Genomic DNA, 25,073 nt, shown 5'->3' on the forward strand with positions numbered 1-25,073 from the left:
CATTCACAGTCACAGTCACTCCACTGGCCGCGAAGATGAATGGGGCATGAGGCTTAGTAAAAGAAGACACCACACTTCATAAACAGCAGGACCATGGATGAGATGGGCCATGACTGTGAGCTCAATGTGATCCTTTTATAAAACTGAAACCATGAAGAGGGAGAGGAAGTCTTCCTGGGGAAAGACCATTCCAAACAGAAGAAACTGCTTGTGTGAGGGGGACCTGTGTGCTGGCACATAATACAAGACATGCATAACAGAAGAACAGGGTAACAGGTATTCTAAAGGCTCCTGATTTTAGTCTGGCAGAAAAAAAAAGAAAAAAAAAGCAGCTAGTAAGGGTTACTGAGTTTCTGGTTCTACATATAAGGAGTGTGGAATGTATCACTCCAAGAGATAAAAGAATGAACAAAACTGTAAACTGCCCCCATACCTTAGGAAATGTGAGGACAAAGGGCAAAATGCTGCTCCAAAATTAGACAGAGAACAGTTCACTAGAGCACTAGTTATTCATGAACACAGCAGTGGGAACCAGTGCTAGGCAGGGAAATCTAAACTGTGAATTGCTCCACAGCTGAGAGCTAAAACTTAAAATTGGAACTGGAGACACAGTTCAGTCAGCAAAACACTTGCCTCGTAAGCAGGAGGTTCTGAATATGGTTGCCAGACCTACCTTAAAAACCATGTGATGTGCACATGGTTTGTTGTTGTTGTTCTTGTTGCTGTTGTTTTGGATTTTTTTGTTGTTGTTGGTAGTTTTGATTTTTGGTTTTTTTCAAGACAGGGTTTCTCTGTGCAGCCTTTGCTGTCCTGGATACAGTTTGTAGACCAGGCTGGCCTGGAACTCACAGCAATGCCCCTGCCTCTGCCTCCTTGAGTGCTGGGATTAAAGTTGTGTGTCACCATACCTGTCTGAGGATGAGCACTTGAGTCACAGTACTAGAGAGGCAAGCTGGGAGAAACCCCAGGTCACTGGCCAGCCAGTCTAAACTAGTGCTTAGTTCCAGGCCAGCAGTGAGAGGCCTGTCTGCAGGAGACACACAGCATTCCTGAAGATGACACTCAGGGCTATCCGGTGACTTCACAGGACATGAAAACACACAGGCACAGGTGTGTGCTCTGCTCCTCCATGCTCTGCTCTACCCTCCATCAAGGAAGGAGGACCACATTAGAGAACGCCAGTCATCTAGTAGGAACTGACCTCAAGGAACTCCAACTGGTATCCAATGTGCTGATGTTTAATCTGTATGGGGCTCCTACCTGCTGCAGCCACTATGTCCCAGCTAAAGAAAACGCTCAGGAACACATGTAAAGTTCACAAGAGCAGAGGTGAAACTCTAGAGAATGCCAGCTGATCACCACCATGTAACTGTTAACAGCAGTTCCTGTGACCGAGTATATCATGCCTACCTGTCAAGAAAATATGATGAGGGATACTTAAAATCCAATGCCAATTTGAAGAGACATCAGAGCAGACTATCAGGACAGGAATTTAAAGAACTGTGGTTGATATTCTGAGGACTCTAAGGGGTAGAGCAGATGCCAGAGAAGAACAGGTGCTTCTGAAAGCACAGCCAGAATTCCTAAGAGCTAAAGGGAATGCCTGTGTCACATCTAAGCAAGCAGAAACAAAGGATGCCCATGATGGGTTTATTGGTACACTACAGAGAGATAAAGAGTATATCTCTGAGGGTGATGGTTGAGAAACCTAAAAGAGGAGAGAGGGGGAGAGAAAAGGAGAGAGAATGGAAAGGGGAGGGAGAGAGAGAAGGAGAAAATGTGTGAAAATTACAGACACCATAAACTATTATATGCAATGAATATACCAGGAGAATAATCAAAACAAACTATCTGAAAGAAAAACACAAATGACTGAGAATGTCTCCAAGTTAATGTTAGCCATCAAACCAGATATCCAGGGAGCTCACAGAACACTGAGCAAAACAGTGAAATAACACCCTATATATACTCACACACATTGTTTTCAAAGACAGGAAACCAGGGTAAAAAACCACAACCTGAAAACCAGAGCAGGGACAAAAACCCAACTTCCCTGAGAAATGGAACATGGAGGCAGAGGGTGGCTCAGCAGTTATGAGCACTTGCTTAGCTGGTAGCTGGGTGGCGGTGGCAGCGGGGTACACACCTTTAGTTCCAGCACTTGGGAGGCAGAGGCAGGCAGAGCTCTACGAGTTTGAGACCAGCCTGGACTACAGAGCGAGTTCTAGGATAGCCAGGGTACCCAGAGAAACCTTGTCTCAAAAACACCCAAAAAAAAGCACTTGTAGTATCTCACAACAATCTTTAAGTCTAATTCCAGAGGATCTGGTGCCTTCTCTGGGCACCTGCAAAGCAGCGGCATGCGTGCGGTACACAGACATATGTAAATCAATACTAATACTAATAATATCTGAATTCTCAGAAACCAGACCAAGAACAAAATGGGAGTCAAAACTAATGAATACAGGAGACAATGAAGCCACAGCCTAGATTTCTGTGTCCTGTGAAACTAACCCCAAAGGTGACAAGTATAAGCATTCCACACACATACTGAGGTGCTCACAGATTTGCATCTGGAAAGGAGGAAAATAATGTGGGTCAGAATCTATGATCTACTGAAGGAAAGCAGATCTGCAGAGAGGATGTAAGGGAAAAGCAAAAACTTCTTTTCCACATCAGCAACGGGCTAGCAGAAGATGGTTGGTCTGAAATGCCAGTAGCAGCATCTCTCACTATGGAGTCATATGTATATACCAAATGTATGTCTATAGGTTTATATACACACACATAAATGAGTGAGATGAATGACAGAAATTATACAAGGACCAAAGGGGGAACCACTAATCCTGTTATTATAGAGTATTCACATTGCCCATGATGAGGTTTAGTTATTTCATCTGCATTTATTTGAATAAGTGAATTTGCAAACTCTAGAAAGCAAAAATACACATGACCAATGTGTTAAGAAGAGAAAAACACATAATTTCTTTGAATGTCAATGGTTCAAATGTACCAAATAAAACAGAGATCTTTCAAAATGGGTGGAAACCTATTAACATCATCCTTCATGTAAGGTGAAAACATACAAAAGCTGGCTTCCAAAGAGAAGAAAGCCAATGCCAGTAGGTTTAAAGGACCGGCTGTTGGCTAGAAGCCCCCAAAAGAGAAAGCTACAGTGCAGCTGAAATGTAATAGGGAGGCCTCGGCTACTGGATTGTGAGCTGAAAAGAAAGAGGTCACTCTCTGCATCACTGGTGATGATGACAAAAGTGACCGTGTCCAGGTGCTTAAGCTTTGTAAAATTCTTTGGCACTAGCCCACTGAAGGGGACCCTCAATGCCATTAAGCCACAGGGAAAGAAAACAAAACAAACAAACAAAAAACTACCCAGTCAGTAGGTAAGAGGTCTACAATAGCACATGCTCTCAAGCATCCTCATTGGGTACCACAGAGGCTTGTCCAGGCAGCTGAGCAGAGAACTCTTTGTGACAGGCTCTTTCCTCCATGCAAGTTCCTTTGCATAAACACACTAGAAATATGTCAGCATACTCTATGTATGTGCATGCTTGTGCTCATGCACGCACACACACACACACACACACGTATTACTGTCGATATAAACCCTCCCCCCAGGCTCACCAATTCTTAGTTCAGGAAGCAGCATCTTTAACAACGGCCAGGACACCAGGAAGGTGAAGACTGAGAATTTTGGTTTCTTTAAAAAGCATAGAATTAAGGAAAATTGTGGGATATGTGGCTGCTTCAAAGGTGACTATGATTTGCCTCACGCTCTAGCAAGCACATGGTTTTGCGAGCTGCAGATACTTTCTGCCAGTGTGTGATGTTTGGAATTCTGGGAGCTTTTCAGAGGATATATAACTGCTAAAGCCCCAGCAGGTGGGTGGCTGGTTGGTAGTAGGATGCTGTTGGTTGTGGTTTGCCAAGCCATGTGTGCAAAAGAAACAAAAAGAACAAGAAATTAGATATCCTGACAGAGAAGATCAAACTTGCCCCAAGGAACTCAACGCCCCTAATCAGAGCAAAGAATAGTCCAAAAATAAAGAGGTGGAGAAGGGTGGAAGAGAGAAAGGAACCCACAAACTAGCAAATGGCAACTACAGACTCCCATAGGAAGGATGAACTATAGTGGTCCAACACTGATCAGGACATAGCATTTACAACTAAGCTCAAAACCAACAGGAGGATGGAAATAAGAAAACCCAAAACAGCAAGTAGAACAGAAAAACTACAAATGTAATTAATATTAGCTAAGAAACTAAGCAGGGGTAATCATCTTTAAGTGAACTAAAAATAACAAAGACAACTCAAATTTTTAAAAATTACCACAGGATGCCAGAAAAATTGAGAGAATCATAAGGCATTCTTTAAAACAATTCTATTTCAAAGATATTGGCTAGCTTAGAGGAAAGGGATGAGCTCCTCCTAGAGAAACAGAATACACCAAGTCTGAGTCAGCAAGAAACATACAATACAGCAAAGAAATAATCACAACCTCCAGCAAGGAGCAGCAGAGAGCTGAAGAATTCCACACCTGAGTTCCACCAAGCACTCAGAGAGTTGAAGCCATTTTGTTTTCCTTTGTGCTTGTTTTGTTTGGAGACGTAATCTCTTTGTATATTCCAGGCTGGCCTTAAACTGCTGACACTTCTCTACCAGAGCGGACCACTGGGCCCAGCTACTGTCCGTATTTCTTGAATTTTTCCCAAAATTGAGCTAATGGGGATATTTACATACATATTTTATGAAGCTACTTAATTACTTTGACACCTAAGACACAGAAAAAAAAAACAAAAACACATACACACAAAAAAAAACAACAACACAGAAACAGAAGAGATGGCTCAGTGGTCAGAAGCACAGTCTGAATTATCCAGTTGCTGTGATAAAACACAAGACAAAAAGCAATGTGAAGAGGAAAAGGTTTACTTCAACACAGTTTGTAGCCCATCATTCAGAAAGCCAGGGCAGGAAGTCAAGGCAGGAACTGCTGTAAAGGCATTGGAGGGGTGCTGCTGATTGGCCTGCTTCCCACGGCCTGTCCATCCTGCTTTCTTACTTACACAAGGTGGTTCCACTCACTGTGGGCTGGACTGTCCCCCATCAAGCACTAAGAAAATGCTTTTGGTAAAGATCCTGAACTTGTTTCCAGCAATGCTGAGCAGCTGACAACCACCATGTGCCAGCTCCAACAGGGTACCTTATCATTTCCTCAAAAGGCACTACACTTACATGTAAAACCATGCACACAAACATACCACACAAACACACCACACAAAACACACAACACACCATATACAAAACACACAACACACAATACACAACACAAAACACACAACATACCATACAGCACACACACCATAACAAAGAACACACACAACAAAATGCTGTGTAATACAAAATACAAACAGCACACACATAATATAACACTATGTAACACACAACAACATAATACACAAAATACACACGACACAGATCTATTTTAAAAAAACAAAACTAAAACTAAAGAAAACAGCCAGGCAGTGGTGGTCCAGAACTTGAGAAGCAAAGCTTGGCAGATCTTTTTAAAGTCGAGGCCAGCCTGGTCAACAAGTTCCAGGACAACCAGAAACACACAGAGAAACCCAGACTAAAAAACAACAACAACAAAGGGTGGGGGGAGAAAAGAAGGACCTAAGGAAAACAAAACTACAGGCCAACCTCTCTAAGGAGAATTTATGCCAAACCCTCAGTGGGACACCAGCAGAAAAACTTCAACACATTTAAAAATCACACATCTGACCAAATGTATTCGTCCCTTACCCAATGCTGCTTCACCAGACAGTCAACATGACATACTGTATCAACAGATTAGAAACTGAAAACAACTAAATAATCATCTCAGTTGACTTAGAAAATAATGTTGACAAAAAAAATCTAACATATTTCCTGGCAAAAACTCCTCCGACTTCATCCTGAGTAAAATTCCCTCAACATACACATAGACTACTTGAGAAATCCCCACTGCATCCAAGGGGAAAAGCAAGAAGGGGGGAAAAAAAACTTTTTTCCATCAAGACCCAGGGCAAGACAAGCAGGCCTGCCTAACTCTTTCTACTTGTGTTTAGCTCAGTACTAGAAGTATAAGAGCCACTGGACAAGAAAAGGAGGAAAGGGAGGAGGAAGGGTAGGTTCAACTCAAAAAATGTAAAATTTATACAGATAGCAAAATTCTGTATGTTCAAGCCACTGTACAAATATTAGAACCAGGAGATGAACACAGTAAGGTTGTATGCACAGTACCAGCAAAGTTTCATCTGTATTACCTACCTGGAAACGAAGCCAAGAACCGATTCCATTTTTTATAGCATTAAGAAAACAAAATATCTAGGAATAAACTGGCTTTAAAAGGTATGGCTCTGTGGGAACTGTTTAGGTTATGGTGGTGGTGTTGGCAGAGGGCAGGGCTACTTAAAGGAGATGTTAGGCACCCTCCCCCAGGGGATTGTTGGCCACTAGTCCCTAGGGACATAAGGAGCAGAAGTAATGGAATGAGAGGTTCTGATGGCCCACAAGCATCCAGAATAACTTCTGGATTATTCCAGACCAAAGGCTATATAATTCTTGGGGAGTGGAGGAAGATTCCCGGGTCACTGTATGCTATTGGCTGAGGCTTGAAGTACTGAGAATGCTTTACTTGTGTTTGGCAGCATGGTCCTATCATATGAATGGGAACACAGTACCTAATTAGCCTATAGGTGCAAGTGGGAGAGTGCTCTCAGGGAAATGTGTCAAAGACTATACTCCAGATATCATTAGATGCATCTGTGCCCAAAGACACTCTCTAGATGAGGTCAAGCAGAGAGTAGGATGCCCTTCTGTGTGCGTGTGTGTGGGGTGGGTGTCCTCCATCTAGCACAGAACTCAGAGAAGCTGTCCAGTCTTGGCGGACTGAGACCTCAAACAGCAGGGTCCTCCAACAAGATGAAGGACACAAACCCTCTTCCTCTCTATCATTTCTCAGCTATGAGGTGAGTGGTTTTGTTCCACCCAAGGTCCCAGCATGATATGCCTTGCCCCAGGCCCATTTACAGTAGACCCTCCAAAACCATGAACCAAAAGAAACTTTTCTCTGTACACAGTCATCATCTTTTGGGTATTTGTTATAATGACAAAAAACTAACTACAAAACAGTGATTGAAAAAAAAAAAAAATAGACCTGGGCATGGTGTCACACGCCTTTAATCCTAGCACTGGGAGATAGAGGCAGGCAGATCTCTGAGTTTGAAGTCAGCCTGGTCTACAGAGCGAGTTCCAGGACAACCAAGGCCATTACAGGGAGAAACCCTGTCTTGAAACACCCCCCCAAAAAAAAAGAATAAAAAAAGGAAGAAAACACAAGTGAAAAAATGGGCCCATGCTCATGGATCATAATAATATTGTTAAAGTGTTCATACCCAAAACAGTACATAGTTCAACATAAGCCCTCTAAAATTCCATTGACATTCTTCACAGAAGTAGGGAGAAAATCCTAGTGTTCATATAGAGCTATAAAGACCCCCAATAGTCAATAAATTATGAAAAATTTGGTATCATCATATTTCCTGACTTGAACTTAAATTACAAAGTTATAGAAACCAAAATAGCATGACATTCACAAAAATGTACAAAGAGGCTAGAAAAAGAGGCTGGAGCAGGACATGGGGATATAGAAGCAGTCGTCACAGAAATAAATCTAGGTATATCTAGTCAACTGTTGTGTGAGAGAGGTGAGGGTAGAAATCAAAGGACAACTTGATGGTGGTCAGGTCTCTCTCAGAAAAGCAGAGACAAAAGGAAACCTCCATTGGTGGGGATGCAATGACTGGTACATTCATTATGGGAATGCAACACAGAATTAGCAATAGCTCTGAGATGATCTTTATACAAGGTTGGCGCAGAACAAAACTCGGACTGGATTCAGTAGACACATATACTTATTTGTTAAGTAGATAATACAACTCGGAGAGAGAGCAATGCTAACGTATGAATCAGCAATCATCCTCAAGTGCAAAGCAGGAGAAAACACAGTCATGTCACAGGGTTTCCACACACCATGCCCTGTGACACATTACTGACAAACAGCATACATGCATAAAGAAATGGCAAAAACAAAAAGATCTTACCATCTGCCATATAAATGAACCCACCGGACATTAAGGCTAAGTGAAATATGCCAGACACAGGAAGAAAGCTATTTATGATCTCATTTACATAGAAGATCTAAAAAGAAAGCTTACAGAGAGTACAAAACGGTGATTACAAAATCTGAGGAAGAAGTAGGGCAGCAGAGGGGCAAATGAAAGCCGGAGAATACAAAGAAATAGATTCCTGTGGCAAGGAGGTCTACTGCTATGACGCACAGCATGAAGGTTACAAGTAGTGCAGTCCAGGTGCATATAAAATGCATGCTGAGCAGCTTTTAGCTGCTTTGCAACCAAAAAAAAAAAGAAAGAAAGAAAAAAAAGAGTAATTATATGAACTGATGGTTAATTTAGTTTACTATCTATATTTTCATTAAAGTATATTGTAAACTTTAAATATACACACTAAAAATTATTAAATTAAACATACAGTTTGTGATCTAGCCATCACACCTCTCAGTAGATACCCAAATGAGCTGAAAACTTATGCTCACAGAAAAACCTACACAGAAATATGTATAGCGCCTTTATTCATCACAGTAGGGCCTAGAAGTAACCACATTTCCTTTAGTAGATGAATAGATCCATAAACAGAGTAGACTCAAGACAGAATGTTATGCAGTGCTAAAAAGAAATGAACCATCAAGCTATGAAAAGATACAGAGGAGACTTAAATACACACCAGGCAAAGAAGCCAATCTAAAAAGGCTGTACAACCCACAGTCTCAATGGTATGAGGACCAGTGGGAAAGGCAAAGCTACAGAAGTGTAAACAAACAAAGGCCGAGAACAGGAGGACTGTTCTGGTTGCTGCTGGAACCAGAAGGGCGAGGGTGGGGCCGGGCCAGGCCAAAAGCTACCCTGTCAATTCGAATCATGGGTCCAGGTCAGCCCACATGTATTCCAAGCATGTACATACCTAGCCAGAGTTATCGTGTGACTAACTGTGTCAATCCAGAGGTAAAGTAGATCAGGAGACTGAGGGCAGGGGGTGCAGTAGGTGGGAATCTCTGGAGAGACGCTCAGTGGAGCAAAGGAGAGTAGTTCAGTTCCCAGCACTCACACTCCTGCAGCTCCAGCTCCTGACAACCTCTCTCCTGGCCTCTCTTGCATATACACACACATACATGGACATACACACACATACACACACACACACACACACACACACACACACGAACAAACATACACTAAATCTTAACAAAAGATGTAAAGCTAGTGAGAGTTCCTAAGCAGGAGACTGAAGCAATTAACTCCTTTTCTTTAGGGATCTCTGGGTGCAGAGTTGAAACAGACTGAAAAGCAATAAAAGGGGATGGTGAGCTGAGGGATTCTATCAAAGGAAGGGAAATGGGGGGACAGTTTCTAACTGCTGCCTTGAATGTGGCCTCAGACAATAATGAATTTAATGAGAGGAGAGAGCATGAGGTGAACAAAACCAGAGAGCTAACAGTAGGATGGACACACTGAAGATCCCGGAGGCCTTGGAAGATGTGCCAACAAGAAAAGTGCCTGGAAGACAGGAGGCAGTAGTCACAGATACATGAACTTCAGCAACGGACCAAGAATTCTAAAGCTAAGGATGCAACCAGTAAAACCCCAATCCTACAGAGGAGTCCACAGGCCTGCCACAGTGTTCCTATTTTGTATAGACACACTGGAAGGAGCTATCTTCCCAGCAACACTGCCAACATCTGCTGTGGTGCTCAAGGGAGTCCAGCATCACTGGCCCTGTGGGTTATGACTTTTCCTTATACAAGAGGGTTGCAGGTCCCGTCTGATATTCCAGCCATTTCCCCCAGCCATCTATATGCAATTTTGCTCTAATTACATGAAGCAGCAGAGTCCTAGGGAGGTGGTCAGGTGTACAGGCTGGGGAGACTAGAGGAAGATGCCTCGGGGGAGCCATCATCCGTGCCACCCCGGGTAAAGCCTTTCCAGTGCAACTGCTTTGGAGCCACCCACAGTGTCTGTCAGTCACCCCTCACCCACATTCTGTGGTGAAGGCCACTAAACTCACTGGTTCTCCAGCTGAACGGTGATGGAATTGTACTTTGAGTTGTCATTTCTGAGAACCTCAGAAATGGGTAAAGGTCAACATCTCCCCCAGTGAACGAATATTAGCAACAGCTAGTTTATAACTTTCTCAGGTCTATGACTGTAAAAGTTCATGTAACCTCCTACATATATAACTTCATTTAGGGGTACTTTCAAGTCGTGTTTCCAGGCCACAGCCATTTATTATGTGGCTTAGAATAAACCATTTTTTATTTGCCTTTAAAATAATCCTATCAAGAGTAGCATGCATGTTTAATCCCAGCACTCAGGAGACAGAGGCAAGCAAGATCTCTGTGAGTTCAAGCCCAGGTTGGTTTACATAGTGAGTTCCAAGAGAGCCAGAGCTACTTACTGAGGCTCTGTCTTGGGGGAAGAGAGTGGAGGGTGTGGAAGGGGAGAGGAGTTTATGGAGGTGGAATATAGCTCAATGGTAGAATACCTGTCTAACCTGTTCAAGGCCCTCAATTCAGTCCCTAGGACCAAATAAATATACAAACAAAATTTTTTAAATGTGTAATTATGAAACAGCTACTGAATATAATAAAAAAAAGTCTGGAAATGACAATGGAGAAAATGGCAAAAGTCAATGTAAAAGACCAAGGATGAGACATGAGAATTCAGAAAAATTATCAGTAACAAAGCAAAACAGTAATGGAGTTAAAAACACTGGTATTTCTTAAAAGAACAATGGTGAATCAAGAGAAAAAAAAGTTAAAAACAGAAATAAGAGCTAGTACGTTGAAAAGGTCATTAGATACCAGCCCCAATGGCTGCCAGAATTAAAACTGAATGCAATACAAAGATGGGAAATTTCCAGAGTTGTGAGAAGCACAGATGACATTCTTCATGCCTGGTTTAGAACTGTGGAAGCAAAGGCAGCCACTTTTTTGAAAAGGCTGCAGAAGAAGGAGAATTCTACGGTCTGAATGACGTGTCACCCCAAGAGTCACATATGTTGAAACTTAATTCTCACCTCAATCAATACTTTTAGTAGGTGAGATCTTTAGAAGGTGATGTGATCATTATGAAGAAATGCCCACAAATCCAATCAGTACCCTTTAAAAAGAAGCTGAGGAGCGGGGGTACTGGCTGACCTCTTCTACCGCATTTAGGCACAGCAAGGAATGCCATACAGGCCCCAGGAAAGAGCGCCCCATCAGCTACTGAATCTGCCCACGTCTACACCTTGGAATTTCTAGCCTCCAGAACTGTGAGCCATCGATTTCTGCTGTCTCTAAATTACCCAGTAGAAGGCATTTTGACAAACTTGTGCAGAGTATAACACATTCTCACAGTATGGTGTGCTTCCACAGCATGAAAGAGAAAAGCACTCAAAAAAGAATGAAGGGCTGGAAGACAGACTGTGACTCCTGTAGAACACACAGAAGGTTAAAGAATTACAGACAAATACAAGGGAGGCAGACGTTAAAGGACTACACAAAGCATTGTGAGGATTAAACACCAGCAGGTGAGAAATGCCGCAGGAACCTTGTGTTTCTTGTTGAGACTGACATAACAACATCAGTATTGGGGGACTCAGGCAGTGGGTGTTAAGGGCAGACAAGGGTAGGTGTCCTAGGGCTCCACTTTGACCCTTTTAAAAACTGAGGTGAACAGATAGGAGGGACAGAGCCTTCGTCCTACCATACTATCTTGTTCCCAGTGTGGCGCTTGGACTCTAACGTGAATCCTAATGATTCTCACCCATTGGTGTTCACATCTTTGAATCCTTCTGAAAGTATTTCAGGGCTTTTAACAAACCTTTATTCAACAAAGCACTGAAGCACAATAAAGGTGATAGACTGCCGCCACCCCTCTGGATTCCACTACATTCTGTGAGAATTTACCTTCGAGGGCTGCACTAAGAGGCTCTATGGGACTGACAAAATGGTCATGTTGGAAGACACCTACGTATCCGCTGGGAACTGCAGGTGACATCTGAGCCCTGGGGTAAGGACCCAATTAACTGCTGAAAGTTGCTAAGACTCTCAGTCATATGTATCTCTGAATATTATCTTTGCCAGTAGCCTCAATGAACTTGGCAGAGATTCTTTCCTAGTCAACTCCCCCCCAGGTAAGAATATAGCTTAGAGGGTTGTAGGGATCTGCTCTTCAAGAGGATCCAAATATGGTTCCCAGCACCCACAGAGCAGCTCACAACTGCCTATCTCCAGCACCAAGGGACCTGATACCCTCTACTGGTACCTGTGGGCACCTGAACTCACATGCATATAGCCACACACATAACATATAATTAAAAATAAATCTTAAAATACAACATAGGTGAATACCTTGAACACAGCTTTAGACTGAGTAAAGGAGTTAGCTCTACTGAGCCTAAACTTCTGAGCCACAGAAATTGTGGTGTAAGCTTATATTGCTTCAGGCCACTGAGTTTGTGATATTTTGTCAAACAATAGAAAAGCTGTGTACATGGCTGTCTTGATCCCCCCCCTCCCCGAAAGATGAGGATAACCTAGGAGACCCAAGCATTATGATCACAGTCTCTTGACTCCCTCAATAACAATGAAAGGCCAAGTAGGGGATGTCAGAGAGGTATGGTTTGTGGGGAGATGGCTTTGGCTAAAGCAAACAGCTCCTTAGACTAGGAGATGGCAAGTCTAGAGGGGTAACCTGGAACAAGCTGGGCTTTCTCCTCAGTTTTTCTACAAGCCAAAAAATGACATATAAGACAGGCTGAGTTCAAATCTGGTGACACCACATGCCAAACTACTAAGTACAGACGATATAATCACTTCTAAGGAAAAGAGATAAGTTAATGTGACCTCTAAGAAAATAATTCCCTAACAATGTAAACAGTAATTTAAAGACAGACTTGAGGCCATGCATCTCTGGAAGGCCACTGTACCATTCTACAAGTTTCTGAAGTAGGACAGCTTAGTTTCAGTTGAAAAGACAGACAGGTAAAGCTCTCCAGGGAGTAAGTGACAGGATATGGCCACTGATTAGATATAGGAAAGGAAGCCACTTGAGCCCAAGAACATTTGTACTTCTAGCCACTAGGACACCAAGAGAATAAAGAGACAGGAAACAAAGACTGGCTGTAAAAGGGAAAGGTAATGAGCTCCCAGAATACCAAACCAGGGAGATTCCGGAAGAGAAGGAAATGCACAGCATCTAAAAGGCGTTAAAGTGAAGAAAAGACATTTATAGTATTAGAAGTGGGAACCGCTCTATGCACTCATACAGTCAGTCCTGCAGCCAAATGCTTTATCCTGCACTTCAGAAGAGACTGACAGGAGAAACTACCTAACTCAATGCTTTCCTCCTTGCCCATGTAAGACATGAATAAAAGCCAAAGGAGTTCAGATGCTTGCCTAAAGTTACCCACTAATCAGCAGTCAGAGCTAGACTAAGCACATCTTGAGGCCCTCCACCTCCTGCACGGCCTGTGTGGTGGATGTTACAGACAGGCCAGTTATTTATGCCCGTTATTGTAAGAGAAGATCACCTGGCAATCTCTCTTCTCATGATTCTTCATTCTGTGAAGGTACAGATCTATGAGAGAAACTGCACATGGTACAAGGAACAAAGCAGAAAAGGAGCCAGACCAAGTGTCTGTGAGGACTGGAAACATGCCAGCAACTGAGGCTCCAAAGTGTCTCCAAAGGTTTCCTCAGGAGCACTGCATTCCAGGACTGTGTGTCCCCCCAGTCTTTACCTTTTAATATCTATCAGAAGAAAACCTTTCAGAAGTCATGAATACCAATCACCAATGGCTAAAATGAGTGAGAATCACACTGATATGATATGATATGATATGATATGATATGATATGATATGAATCATTACCTAAATAAATGCATTCCTGGTACATACATCAGCTCTCAAGAATCCAATCATTGCTCTAGCAATTTAGATTTCAGAAGGTAGATCAGGGAACCTACCTGCCATATGCAACATAATCTCCATAAGAAAACCTTATACTCAAGCAACATAGATCATATCATAACTCAAGATGACTCTATTCACAGTACATCTCAATTCAGACTAGGCCGGGTTCAAGTGTTCAGTAGTTTTCCAAGACAGCAGATATTATGTCTACATTAAATGGCATCTTATGTAAATCAATGTGTAAATTATAAAAGTATTCAACTTTTCAGTCAATAGCCATTAACTGTCTTAAAGTTTCCTTTCAACAACAACAAAAAATCACATGTAAAAAGTCTTCTTTTGAGATTATAATATAATTATATCATTCTCCCTTCTCTTTCCTTGCTCCAAACCCTTCCATATAACTCTCCTTGACCTCTTTCAATTCATAGCCAAAGTGCTGGCTTGTGACAGCTTACCAGACACAAAAGTCATCAGAGAAGAGGAAGCCTCAATTAAGAAAATGACTCCAGACTGGGAGGTGGTGGTGCACACTTTTAATCCCAGCATTCAGGAGGCAGAGGCGGGTGGATCTCTGTGAGTTCAGGGCCAGCCTGGTCTACAGAGTGAGTTCCAGGACAGGCAGAGCTACACAGAAACCCTATATGGGAAAAACAAAAATAGACATATGATAGAAGACACACATAGACAGACAGAGTAGACAGATAAGAAAGAGAGAGAGAGAGAGAGAGAGAGAGAGAGAGAGAGAGAGAGAGAAAGGAAGAAAGGAAGGAAGGAAGGAAGGAAGGAAGGAAGGAAGGAAGGAAGGGAAAGAAAGAGAAAGAGAGATGACTCCACAGATCAGAAAGAAAGAAAGAAAGAAAGAAAGAAAGAAAGAAAGAAAGAAAGAAAGAAAGAAAGAAAGAAAGAGAAAGAGAGAGATGACTCCACAGATCAGGTTGTAGGCAAGTCTGTAGGGAATTTTCTTAACTAATGATTGATGTTCAAGGGTCCAGCCCATTGTGAGTGGTGCCATCCCTGGGTTGGTGGTCCTGGGTTCTATAAGAAAGCAAACTGTGCAAGCTATGGGAGTGTGGTGGTTTGAATAGCTACAGCCCGCACAGACTCGTGTTTGAATGCTTGGCCCACAGGGAGTTCCAATATTTTAGGAAGTGTGGCCCTTTTGGAGGAAGTGTGTCACTGTGGGGCCTATGCTCACGCTCCACCCAGTATGGCACATAGTCCCCTTTTACTGCCAGGGGATCAAGACGTAGAACTCTCAGCTCCTTTTCCAGCACCATGTCAGGCTACAACACTGCCATGTTCCCCATCACGATAATCATGGACTAAACCTCTGAAACTGTAAGCCAGTTCCAAAGAAATGTTTTCCTTTATAAGAGCTGCCTTGGTCATGGTGTCTCTCCACATCAATGAAACACAAACTAAGACAGGCAAGCCAGTAAGCAGCACTCCTCATGGCCTCTGCATTAGCTACTGGCTCCAAGCTCCTGCCCTGTTTGAGTTTCTGTCTCAACTTCCTTCAATGATAAACAGTAACGAGGAAGTGTAAGCCAAATAAATTCTTTTCTCCCCAAGTTGCTTTGGTCATGGTGTTTCATCTCAGTAGTCTAACTCTAATTAAAGCAGCCTCTTTTTGCATCAATTGTTAGTATATGCAAATATGTAATATATATGTTGTATTTAGGAGTCTAAATACAACCTGCCTAGGTATATAAGGTTAGATGTATGTATGTTTTCAGGGCTGGACCATTTGGTCTTTGATAAGCAGTTGGCGTGCTCTTCCCTATGGAAGACTACTTCTCCCACTCTGAGTGTTTCTTAGTTGCCTGTAGTTCTCTGTATAGGGCCGAGGCCTCCTGGCTTTCTATTATACACTTTGGCATGTCTTTTGTTGTTGTCCTTGTTCAGGCACTCATGTTGGTAAGACTGTGTGGGTGTAGCTTCTGACATTACTAGCAGACACAATCTCTCAGAAAACTCCCTGATCCTCTGGCTCGTACAGTCTTTCCACCCCCTCTTCTGCAATGTTCCCTGGGCCTTAGATGCGGGAACTGTTTTGTAGATGTATCTGTTGGAACTGGGTGCCACAGAACACAGTCTCACTGTATATTCCTGGCTGGTCTGAACTCCCTACATGATACAGGCTGACACTGAACTCACACAGATCCACCTGCCTCTGCCTTCTAAGTGCTGCTATTAAAGGTATGCACCTGATTGAAATCTTTAGGATTTATTTTTTAGATGTATGTTTTGCCTGTGTGTGTGTGTGTGTGTGTACACCAGAAGCCTGGTGCCCATGGAAACCAGAAGGAGGCATCAGATCCCTGGAACTGGAGTTCCAGATGGTTGCTAGGTACCATGCAGGTGTTAGGAACTGAACCCAAGCCTTCTGCAAGAGCAGCCAGTGTTCCTAAAGGATGAACCAGCTCCCCAGCCCTGAGAAACCTACTTTTAATAAAATAATGTGAACTTTTTAAACCTTAGCAGGGTTAATCACTCTGCCATCCTGCTGTACAATCTGCCTGCTTGACTTTAAGTAACTCATCATATCCTTATGCAATAATCCAGAAGCTTCCATCACCTTCTAGAACAAATATGAACACAAACAATCAACTAAAACAGTGTTTGGACAAAAGTCAAACACATCATTTAATTCAATCAGTCAAGTGTATTTAAATTTTTACAGAATCACTTTTAGAAGCTGTAATTTTAGGGGGCTGGAGAGAGCTCAGTGGTTACAGGCACTTGCTGCTCTTGCAAAGGACCTACGTTTGGTTTCCAGCACCCATAGAACACTTACAACTATTAGTAAACAACAGTTCCAGGGGGTCTAAGCCCTCTCTGACCTCCACTGGCACTGCATGCACATGGTATACAGACATTCGTGCAGGCAAAATACTTATACACATGAAATAAAATAAATCTTTAAAAATAAGTAAAAGTGCAGGACAAGCTCACCAGGTTCTTTGATAACAATAGTGTTCCTGGTGCTGAAGTCTGCTCAGAACCCAAAACTGCCTAGTCTTAGATAGAGCCACTATAGCTTAGCACCCGACTTAAGGCACCCACTTCCCAAAAGCCTTTCTGGGACTCTGGAAACTCAACATGTAGAGCCATGCTTATAATTTTATGTTTCATTTGTCATGTATATATCCTCTTTGTATGTATGTGGAATATTTTTAAATCTCATTTAAGTGACAAACTTTCCACAGGCCAGGACTTTGACTCCTTAGTCACCTGTCTCTAAAGAGAATATGGTGTGTGCTAGCTAATTTTTTGTTTTGTTTTTGTGTGTTTTTTGTTTGCTTGTTTGGTTTGGTTTAGGATTAAAGGCATTCTGGCTAGTTTTATGTCAACTTGACATAAGCCAAAGTCATCTGAGAGGAGGAAACCTCAATTAAGAAAATGCCTCCATAAGATCAGGCATTTTCTTAATGAGTAATTGATGAGGGAGGGCCCAGCACACAGTGTGCGTGGGGCCGGCCATCCGTGAGCTGGTGGTCCTGGGTTCTGTAAGAAAGCAGGCTAAGCAAGGCAATGGGGAGCAAGCCAGGAAGCAGCACCCCTCCAGGTTTCTGCCCTGTTTGAGCTCCTGTCCTGACTTCCTTCAATGAGGGACTACAATGTGGAAGTGTAAGCCAAATCCTTTTCCTCCCCAAGTTGCTTTCTGGTCGTGGTGTTTCATTGCAACAGAAACCCTAAGACAGGGTGAAAGGCAAAAAGGTTTACAAAAAACAAAACAAAACAAAACAAACAGATGAGTTACTGCTGCTTCCAAACTAGTTTTGTGTCTCAGATGCTTTTCAAAAAAAATAAATAGGCCAGGTGGTAGCACTTGTGAGGCAAAGAGAAGCAAGAGGATCTCTGTAAGTTCAAGGCATGCCTGGACTACAGAATGAGTTCCAAGACAGACTGGGCTATAAAGGGAAACCCTGTCTTGAAAAAACAAACAAACAAACCAAATGAAAACAAACAAAAACTTTAAAGTACTTCTTTGGAATAATGCTGTGAGGATTTGATACAGTAAAGCAGATAAGAGGCTCATAACACAAAGCAGACACTTGATGAGGAGTACTCCCCACGAGAGTAATCTCGGGCTGGCAAACCAGCTCAGTGAGCGGGTAAAGGCACTTGCTGCTAAGCCTGAAGACCCAACTGTGACCCCCAACTGTGACCAGGATCTGGCTCTTATAAGTTTTCCTCAGATTGCCACACTCTGTACCAAGCACACACACAGGAGAAGATTTAATGAAAGTTTATAAAGAATAACTACAGCTACTTTTGTGAAAAGGATAAACATGTCTTGCTAATAAAGTAATCTGGACAGAGGGAGTTATCAGTAGTGCTGGGACTTGCCATTAGTATCAGCAAATGTGAGCGAGCTCTGCTGCCATCTCCTGTCCTCAGAAGTCACATTAGAACTACACAGAGTAGACAGACCACACTACTTTGCTCTCGTTCTTTGTCTCTAAACAGTTGCTACCAGGCTGGACTCCTGCACACCCACAGAACTTTCTGTGTTAGGCTGGATTATAGTATCGTATGAGACCACTGGCCTTTTCCAGGATCCAAAAACATCACCTTCATAACGATGATGAGCGTATCAGTGGTCCTGGGACACTGATGCTACACTTACACAGAGGCTGGTAAGTGAAGCCTTTGAAATTGTTGAAATTGTAAAGCTTTCTTTTCTTTTTGTAAGTACTGAAAATCGAACCCAGGGCCTTCCACATTGTGAGGCAAACATGAACCCCAAAAGTTCATCTTTATTGCACCCTTTGCTAATCAAGTTTGTAAGGCATCCCCACACATCCACCTAGCAACTGTCTGGACACCCAGTGAGTGCTCTGAAAACTTCAGTTCAATTCTGATACTGACCCAACCTAGTGATCAACATGGATTTCAGAGGTTAAAGGGTTCATGTCTGTGCCCACTTTAGAACCCCTAAGTTCCAAGCTGCAGAGTATACTTTTTGACCAACTGGTTAGAAATGGGGGTTTTCCATGACCACTTCCTTGGATTTCAGAATTTTCTGGAAAAAAAAAATCACAGAACTGAAAAAAACATATTGCTTTACTCTTACCAATTTGTTATAAGGGTACAACTCAGAACCAAAGATGCATGGGCAGAACATGGGAAAGTGGCCCAGACTCCCATGTTCTTTCTCCACCAACCCCTCTTCTAGCACGGTGATAAGAGGACCACTGCATAGATGTGACGGGGTAAATCAGTGGCTGCTGTGGTGACTAACTCAGTCCACGTCCTCTCCATTCTAGTTTGCTTCTCTGCTGCTACAATAAAACACTGATCAGAAGCAAATCAGGGAGGAAAGGCTTGTTTCATCTTCCTTATTTACTTACTACTGGAACATCATCTCAGGAAGCTAGGGTAGGCACCTGGAGCAGAAATTCGGACAGTGGCCTTGGAGGAAGACTGCTTACTGGCCTGCTTCCGAGTTCATATACCTTTTGTTCATTTGTTTGTTTTGAGACAGGGTTTCTCTATGAAGCCCTGGCTGACCTTAAATTCACAAAGATCAGCCTGCTTCTGCCGTTCCAGTGCTGGGAATGAAAGTATACACCACCACACTAGGATCAGCCACCCTTTTTTAGACAGCCCAGGTCCACCTGACTAGAAATGGTAGCACCCACAGTAGGCCAGGCCCTCCTGCATCAGTTAACAATTAGGAAAATGCCCCATAAACACACCTCAGGCCAATTGACTGAGGCATTTACTGGACTGGTATGCCCTCTTCCCAGGTGACACCAGGTTTGTATAAGTTTACACCTAAAGTTAACTGTGATAACTTCTGACCCTCTCTTGGGAGGCAAGCTTAGTTTTTGCCATCTAGTCATTATTAGACTCTCTAGTAACCATCACTCAACCTGAAGCACCTAGGGACACAAAACCACCAGTCAACTCATTAGCATATATCAAATTCTACAAGTTTTAGAATCTATATGCCCATAACTGGAGACAGGGACCAAATAGTTTTCTTTTTAATCACAACTTTGTACAAAGTTCTTCTGAAACTAAGTAGTCAATAAAATACACACTGAAGAACCCTAAGCAAAACCTACATCGTCTTTCAGAAAAATCTTCTACACTATGAAAAATATACACCAGGAAGGGGGGACTGCCAGCTAAGGATCATGATAGAGTAGTAAAAATCCACAGATATAACTCAAGTATCCGTGAGACAACTAACATTTCCAGAGTCACAAATTTCTATAGTTAGGGACCTGGTGAGTACAATGTCTATTATCCGACACATATTCAAAAGACACCATTATTTGCTGGAGAAAGGTACTTCAATAGTTCTAAAGTCTGGGTCAAATAAAATTATCAAAAAAAAAAAAAAAAAAAAAAAAAAAAAACGCTAACAAAGAGCCCTAACTGTAACTGGGTACAACCTTAATGGATGGCAGAAGACAGTCCCTTGTACCTAGCAGAGCAACAGAGCACCAGTCAGTGGAGTTCTTCTCATCCCCTAAGTAACATTAAATTTTAGAGGAAGAAAACTCTTTCCTAGAGTAAGCAGATTCCACTGCTACAGCGGAAGGTGACTCAAATGACAAGGACACAGATGTTAAAAGTTCCAGACATGTCCCTATCATAAGGAAGCATCGCCCCACAGTCCCACAAAGACAACACAAACATCAAGAGGCACACTCCTACTTCACAGTGCTCAGTACTATAAGAAGGTTTGAAGAACACGGGGTTGGCACTTTAATTTACCGAATGAAAGAAGAAATCTGGGGACTTCTCTAGAACCATCATGGTAATTTTTAGTTATCACCAATGTCCTTCCCGTAAGAGAAAAATAATCTTAACTTGATGAATTCTAAATAGCACATTCACACAGCTTATTTTACATGCACTTAACCCATCAGCTGAAAAAGAAACATAATTAAAATATCCCCTACTTAACTTCCATTTAAATACTTAAGAGAAGTACAAGGAAAAATAATCCTACCGTTCTAGAATCTGAGAAAGGATTATATTCATCAAGTCCAGGCGGCACATTTCTTGTCACCTGTGTAACAGATGGGTCCTGGAATAAAGTTTGAAAGAGAAAAATATATATATATGAGTTATCTAGTAAGACACAATTTTGATATTTATATAATATCTGCTTTATCTGAACCTTTGGTCACTCAGAAAAACAGAGCAAACTGTCAGATGTATTCAACATTTCAACAAAGAGAATATTTAAACCCTCAAATAATAAGTAAATAAAACTTGGGTTAGAGGCAGCAGCTGCTGGTCTGTCTTTGAAGACTAGCTCTGTGGTGCTGACTGCCTAGGATGCTCTAATTAAATCCCCCATCTGTGAGACCAGCATAAAGTTCACACCCTCACCCCGATGTGACACAGGGTCTCACTCCATAGCCCAGGCTGGCTTTGAACTCTTGCCTCAGCCTCTTATAAATGCATTTATAAGCCACCTGAGTTCATAGTCTTCATAGTCTCCTTTTTATTGTTTTAATGTTTTATTATTTTGAAAATGTCATACATGAGTAAATTTATCACTCCCACCCTTCCTCTAAATCCTCCCATGTTCTACACAAACACATGATCTCTTCTTTAATTGTTATTGTTACACGTGTGTGTGTGTGTGTGTGTGTGTGTGTGTGTGTATTTAAACCCACACCCTCACACCCTCAAAGAAAACAAATAAAACTTGGGTTAGACACAAGTCAGCTGCTAGACTGTCTATAAAGATTGGGGTAGGTCCCACATCTATGCACATGCATATATAACCTAATGAGTCCATGTGCTCATGTAGTTTGTGTATCCAGGGCTGACCATCTGAGATCAGATAACCTCTGAGAGCCCATCCCTGGAAGAACCCAATTCTCCCTCTCTCAGCAGCCACTGGGCCCCTAAAGCTCCTTCTCTAGGAATGAGAAAGAGTTATTTCTAAACTAGCACCTTCAACAGTTTTCTCAATTTCAAACTTAAGTACATTAGAAATCAATATGTCCCTCTTACCTTACTCTATCCCAGCATTGGCACTTGTCTATAGTTTATTTTTCTATGTGGCTGGGACTCCCTCTCCCTTTCCAAGTACATCAGCATACTGTCTTAGCCTTTTAAATCTCTGAATATTAAGCTTTCCTACGAAAATTCCTAAATCAGAAAATTCTATTTTACTTCCTTCAATTATGAGTATCAAACACAAACATAACGAAAATGCCAAATAAAATCAACTACTGCTTCAAAACTGAAAGATGTTTCCACTTTCCACCATCAGTGTACCTAACAATCAAAGAGTCAGACTACAACACCACAACCCACAATGAGTCAGTAGCTCTGGAGTGGGGCCTGAAGATCTGTGTTTCTTTGGTTGGTTGGTTGGTTGGCTGGTTTTGGTTGGTTTTTTTGAGACAGAGTTTCTCTGTGTATCCCTGGTTATTCTGGAACTCACTTCGTAGACCAGGTTGGCCTCAAACTCAGAGATCCACCTGCCTCTGCTTTCCCAGTGCTGGGATGTGCACTCAGTGGATAAGAACACTAGCTTGCTCTTCCAGAAAACCTGGGTTCAATTCCAGGCACACACATGAAAACTCACAAATGTCTGTAACTCCAGTTCCAGGGGTCTGTCTACCCTCACACAGGCATACACAAAGGCAAAATACCAATGCACATAAAATAAAATAAACCATTTTAAAAGGAAAATAAAATCAGTGTTCTCGTGTGGTACAGCTCCTATCGGGACACACTGCCCTATGAAGTACAACTCCAGTCCATTTGTATCAACACAAAGTCAGCTTTGGAAAATATAAAGTTGATTTTGTAGTTTCCTTCCTCCACCCCTCACATATTTCAGACTAAATTCAAATGCCTCAGATAAATTATGTAAAGCTTCTGACCATGGTAGCCCAGCCCTGTCTATTTCTCCAGCCTTGCCAACTCCCAATCACCTCCATTTGAGGGGGGGAGGGTGCTCAGCCTGAGCCTGACTTGCTCATCCCAGCACTATTCAGAACAAACAAGCAAGGAGGGAGCAAGGTTGAAGGCAAGCCTGTGAAGCCTTCAGACCTGCTCAGCAGCCGAGGAGGAGAGAGCAGCTCAGCAGCTGAGGAGGAGAGGACAGCACTCTATTTTCTCCCTAGCCATGTTTACCTAAAAGAGTGAGAAGCAGAAAGAATAATAAGGATGCTGCCAGAGAAAATTAAGAAAATGAAAGCACGAGCATCTTAATCAAGATTTTCAACTTGCACTGCTGAGCTTAACCTACCTTAGAAGAGAGTTTAAAGAAGAGAAGCAGAAACCATCACCAAACCCAGAGACCCCAGCCACCATCTCCTTACCATCCCACCCCCCACATCCAGTGCCCGCTAAGACTTAGGGCAGTACTTGGCCTGCACTGCTTCTTCGAGCAGGAACCCTCCTCCCATCAGGGTCAGCATCTCCTCATTGAAGAGTCAGTCCACATATTATACACACGACAGTCTTCCTTCTACCTAGCACTCCCTCCCAAGCCTATCGCTCCTACAGCCCTTGGTATTTATCTTATCAGCACTGATTCTACTGACTCTTGAGGATTTTCATGCAGGTTATGATGATAACCTATTTTAATTAAGAACTGAGTTTTGCCAGGCATGGTGGACCTGCCTTTGATCCCAGAACTGAGGAACCAGAGACTCTCTATGGGTTCAAGACCAGCCTGGTCTACACAGTGAATTCCAGGCCTGTGAGGCTATATAGTGAGATCCTGTTTTCAACAACAACAAAGAACTGGGTCTTTTGGCCAGCCAGCTGTGTTGGAACTTGCCTATAATTCAAAACTCAGGAATCTGAGACAGGAAAAACCAGAGTTCAAGGCTAGCCTGGGCTACAAGTGGGGGGGGGGGGGACAACTCTGTAAGGTAAAGAGGGGGAAAAGAAAGCATAAGTAGAGAAAGTGGAGAGGAAGAAAGGGGAGGAAAGGGGACTAGGAAAGGAAGAATGGGGGAGAGAAGAGGAAACAAAGAAAAAAGATGGAGAAAAGAGAAAGGAAGGGAAGGGTGGGGGAAAGAAGGGAAAAGGGAGAAGGCAAGAAGGAGATGAGGTAGAAAAGAGAAAGGACTGCAAGAGAGGGAATTAAAAGGGGAAAAGAAGATGAGGAAGGAAGGGAAGGCAAAGGAAAAATGAAGAGGAAGGAAGAACAAGGGGAGGACAGAGAAGGGAACAGAGAGGAGGAGGAGGCAGGACAGGTGGAACAGAGGGAAGTGTGGCACGGAAGTCTCAAACAGATCCTCAAGGAGCACCTCCTGCGACTAACTGAGGCCACCACCCTGGCATGCAGGGGAGAGAAACCAGAAGGGCTGGGGTTTGGGCAGGAGGACAGGACAGCACCAAGCAGCAAGTCCTCCAGGTCTTAGCTTGAACTCAAGAGTGTCAGCGAAGTACACAAGCAGCTTTTACTGCATCTCCACACCAGGGCTGCTGTGAAACAGCAGTTACTGCAGTAGGTTTCACAACAAACAGTAGCAGGGAATATAAACCCAAGCAAGAACAGCTCTTGTCAGAAAGGACAAACAAAAAATGAGAAAAAAATCAAAACTAGTGGACAGAGCCACTTCCCAAAATGCACAAAACCCAACAAATACACATCAATAATAAAATAATACTATTGTAATACAAAACAAACCACTACAATACCTCCAAAGTTCACAACTCAATACTGAAACCAAACATATTGAGACAGATAAAATGCCAGAAAAAGAGTTCTGGGTGAGGCTGGAGAGATGTTTGGGCAGTTTAAGAGTGAATATTGCCCTTCCAAAGGGCCTGAGCTCTGTTCTCCATGTGGACTGCAGTGGCTCATAGCTGCCTGTACTCCAGCTCCAGGAGGAGCTGATGCCTCTGGCTTCCATGGGCATGCACCTGTGTGTGCACATATCCCCTCGCAGACACATATATATGCCTGTAATTTAAAATACAGAGGGTCTTATTTTAAAAAGGATCAATGACTACATAGGAGACTCAAAT

At 42.6% G+C, this 25,073-nt stretch overlaps 1 protein-coding gene across 1 annotated transcript in view; it reads right to left on the bottom strand.

Annotated features, from left to right (window-relative positions):
* Scamp1 (secretory carrier membrane protein 1) overlaps window positions 1-25,073 on the bottom strand; it is an 85,734-nt gene that overhangs the window by 35,007 nt on the left and 25,654 nt on the right. The window contains exon 2 of the mRNA XM_060385576.1: window positions 21,070-21,147. Within this exon, the coding sequence (XP_060241559.1) occupies window positions 21,070-21,147 (78 nt within the window). The remainder of the gene's footprint in view (window positions 1-21,069; window positions 21,148-25,073) is intronic.

Source organism: Meriones unguiculatus, chromosome 6 (assembly GCF_030254825.1).
Source record: "Meriones unguiculatus strain TT.TT164.6M chromosome 6, Bangor_MerUng_6.1, whole genome shotgun sequence".
Taxonomy (NCBI): domain Eukaryota; kingdom Metazoa; phylum Chordata; class Mammalia; order Rodentia; family Muridae; genus Meriones; species Meriones unguiculatus.